Consider the following 2812-nt stretch of genomic DNA (forward strand, 5'->3'; position numbering starts at 1 on the left):
TTTAGACTAGAAGATCAATTCAGAAGTTATTAGAATGGGAAAATAACAGACTATATCATAAGGTAAGAAAAGTTAGAGTGCTTGGGGTTTTTTTCAGCTTTAAGAATAGTAAGGGTTGGTTTTGCATGATTGGCATGTAGGAATTTCACAATGTTGTTATAATTCCATCCTTCATACTGATCTTGAACCTGTGTCTGAAGTGTTCCAGATCCTAATAATTTGATATTGCTAATGCTTGTTACTCATGAAGACATTGCTGTGGTATGCATTAATCCTCTGATAATTATTTTCTTAGCTTGGTTTGCACTGGAAGCTGAGTAAAAGGAAATGCGAAACTAGCAATATGATGGAATATGTAAGTATTACTTCTGTTACTTATTTGGTGTTCGACAGAACTATGATTTTGTAGAGAAAACCCTTAGCTTGCTAGACTGCCACCCATCTGAAAAACATCTCTCAGAAAAACCTGCAGTTGTGTTCGACATACACCCGTGAAGGGTATTTTTAACAGCACATGTGCCATGGCATATACTGAGATTGAGAAATTGTGACCACTAGACATGTTTTCTCATCATAACAGTTCTGTGCTTGCACTGCACTTGTTCTGGTCTGTGATTTGTGATGAGGGAGACTCACTGGAACTTTGTGCATTGGTGTGATCCCCACACCAGTCCATGGTTCTTTAATGTTTATCCACCTGTTCCGTTGGAAAGCAGAATTCTGAATGTTTCTGTGGTCCTACTGCTCCCCCATCCCCTTTCATGTATAGCTGTGAAGATTGTGTAGGCCTGAAGAAAAGAGGCAGGCACCCCGAAAAACGCAAGTGGCCAGAAGCTCTGCATTTCAAAATGACTGAAATCTCTGCTTTGTTACTCTGGGAAGCATTTCCCTCCTTACAGAGTATCTCAGATACGTGTAATCATAACGTTGCATGGAAATTGTGTGGGAGGTTTGAACGTGTTGGTTATTGTGTTTTGTTCTTGTCTTTTTCCCTTCTTCAACAGGTAATATTAATAGAGTTCTTACCAAAATACCCCATATTTCGACCTGACTGAGGAACAGCATTCGGTCTCTCATGTTACCTGTCATTTTCTACCCTTAGTGCCTTGTAGATGATTTTGGAAAGAAGATGGTCTACTTTGCTGTGACTTAAAAAATGTTCTTCAATAGAATATCTTCCTTGCTATGTTACTTTCTTTCATTAAGAAGAGAACAATTTGCACATTTTTTTTATGTTAAACGAGGCTTCTATGTTGCACTCTGAATTTTTAACATTGACTGATATAGTTGCCACTAGGGATCTAACATCAGTGCTGCTTAAACTTGTTCTGAGCATGCTGCCTTATTCATTTCTATATTTGCTGTTCTCAAATGTGCATCCTAATGCTATGTCATACAATATTTCATTCGAAATGTCGCAATCCTATAAACCCTCTGTAGAAACGTCCAGGTAAGCGTCTAGCAGTAACGATTTTAGTATAACTTGCTCGCATAGGACTTGCAATCAACAGCACTGGTTTTGTCCTGCACTTTGCAAAATCATCATTTACATTAGGGGGTTAATTATTTTACCCACGAGGGATTTGTAAATACTGACTCTTTGCATAATGTCAAGTGTGGTCTGCGAAGGTTTACAGAATGTAATATAGCTCTTACTCTGTTGCCAACAGCCCGACGTCGTTTTATTCATTACATTTGCTCATATCCCTCTCATTGTACAGCCCCGTCCACAGCCCAGTTTTATGGTAAAGCCATAATGAGTTTGTACATACTATCAGATGTGTAGGGCTTAGTTGCACTTTTAGTAATTGGATGAAGAATGCATAGCCTTTCTGTCTTTTTTTTTTTTCCTTCAAATATTTCGGGTGTTTGTAGCACCTGAAATAGAAGCTTAAATACTGTTCACCTTTGAAAAAAGTTGCATTTGTGGGGTAGATGGTGGCTGCTATTAACAATATACCCTAAAGCCTCTTTTTAAGTTAGGAATATATGGATGTCAAGTTTTGTTTTATTTTGAAGTAAAGGAAAAAAAAAAGCATCATAATTGGGGACCTTCATTACCAAGGAGAAGGATTTGGAACAGCTAAATCAAAGCTCAAGTAACACTTTTGGTATTTTTGTAGTATGAGGATACTTCACCATTTTAACCACGAAGTGGCACAGAGCCCTTTCCAGTAGGAATAAATTTTACCTAAGTCAGAGTAGTGTTTCAAAATATGCTGATGGGAGGAGGTAAATCAGCTGAAAGGGTTCATGCATGTGTTTTGGCATTCGGGCATGGTCTGAAGAGCCAAAAATGTCTTGTGGAATTCATGCATATTTGGGGGGTTTTTTTCCCCGTTTGTCTGATCTCAGGAAGGGAAGTAATTGTAAGAAAGCTTCCTGTCGTGGCTGCTCTAGGCAAGACTATGTCAAAATAGTAATCCAATGAAAATTGATGCAAGTTTCTTCCCTTTCCGAAGAAGAAATAAGAAACCAGAGAAAAAACAGCTGCTGACTTAGTATCTGCAAGTTGTGATGAATACCATCGTGAGTGCCCAGGCGTTTCTTTGCAGCAACGTGACTCCTTGCGACGTTGTCCCGAGTTGCTTTTTAGTTTCAGGGTGACTTGGGATTTCCTCTGAATGTATTTGCACCTTTTCAGTATGCGATATTGTATTACGATGTAGTATTGTCAAGACCGTTGCATTCTAGTAACTGTAGTAGGTCAGGTTTCTTGTACACAGTGTTTACAGAAGGCCAATTTTACACAAGCTGCTACTTCAAACGAAATTTCTGTGCTATTCTCACTGTACAGCTGAGGAGTGTCAAA

The 2812-nt window shown here is 38.7% G+C and overlaps 1 protein-coding gene across 1 annotated transcript in view; it reads left to right on the forward strand.

Annotated features, from left to right (window-relative positions):
- Window positions 1-1741, forward strand: part of LOC104278244 (cysteine-rich hydrophobic domain-containing protein 1) — a gene marked incomplete at its 5' end in the record, with an annotated part of 9255 nt that extends 7514 nt beyond the window's left edge. Inside the window, 3 exons of the mRNA XM_009875160.1 lie at window positions 6-62; window positions 296-355; window positions 1005-1741. Coding sequence (XP_009873462.1) covers window positions 6-62; window positions 296-355; window positions 1005-1055 — 168 coding nt within the window. The remainder of the gene's footprint in view (window positions 1-5; window positions 63-295; window positions 356-1004) is intronic.
- Window positions 1742-2812: the final 1071 nt, after the last annotated feature.

Source organism: Apaloderma vittatum, unplaced genomic scaffold (genome assembly GCF_000703405.1).
Source record: "Apaloderma vittatum isolate BGI_N311 unplaced genomic scaffold, ASM70340v1 scaffold21470, whole genome shotgun sequence".
Lineage (NCBI taxonomy): Eukaryota > Metazoa > Chordata > Aves > Trogoniformes > Trogonidae > Apaloderma > Apaloderma vittatum.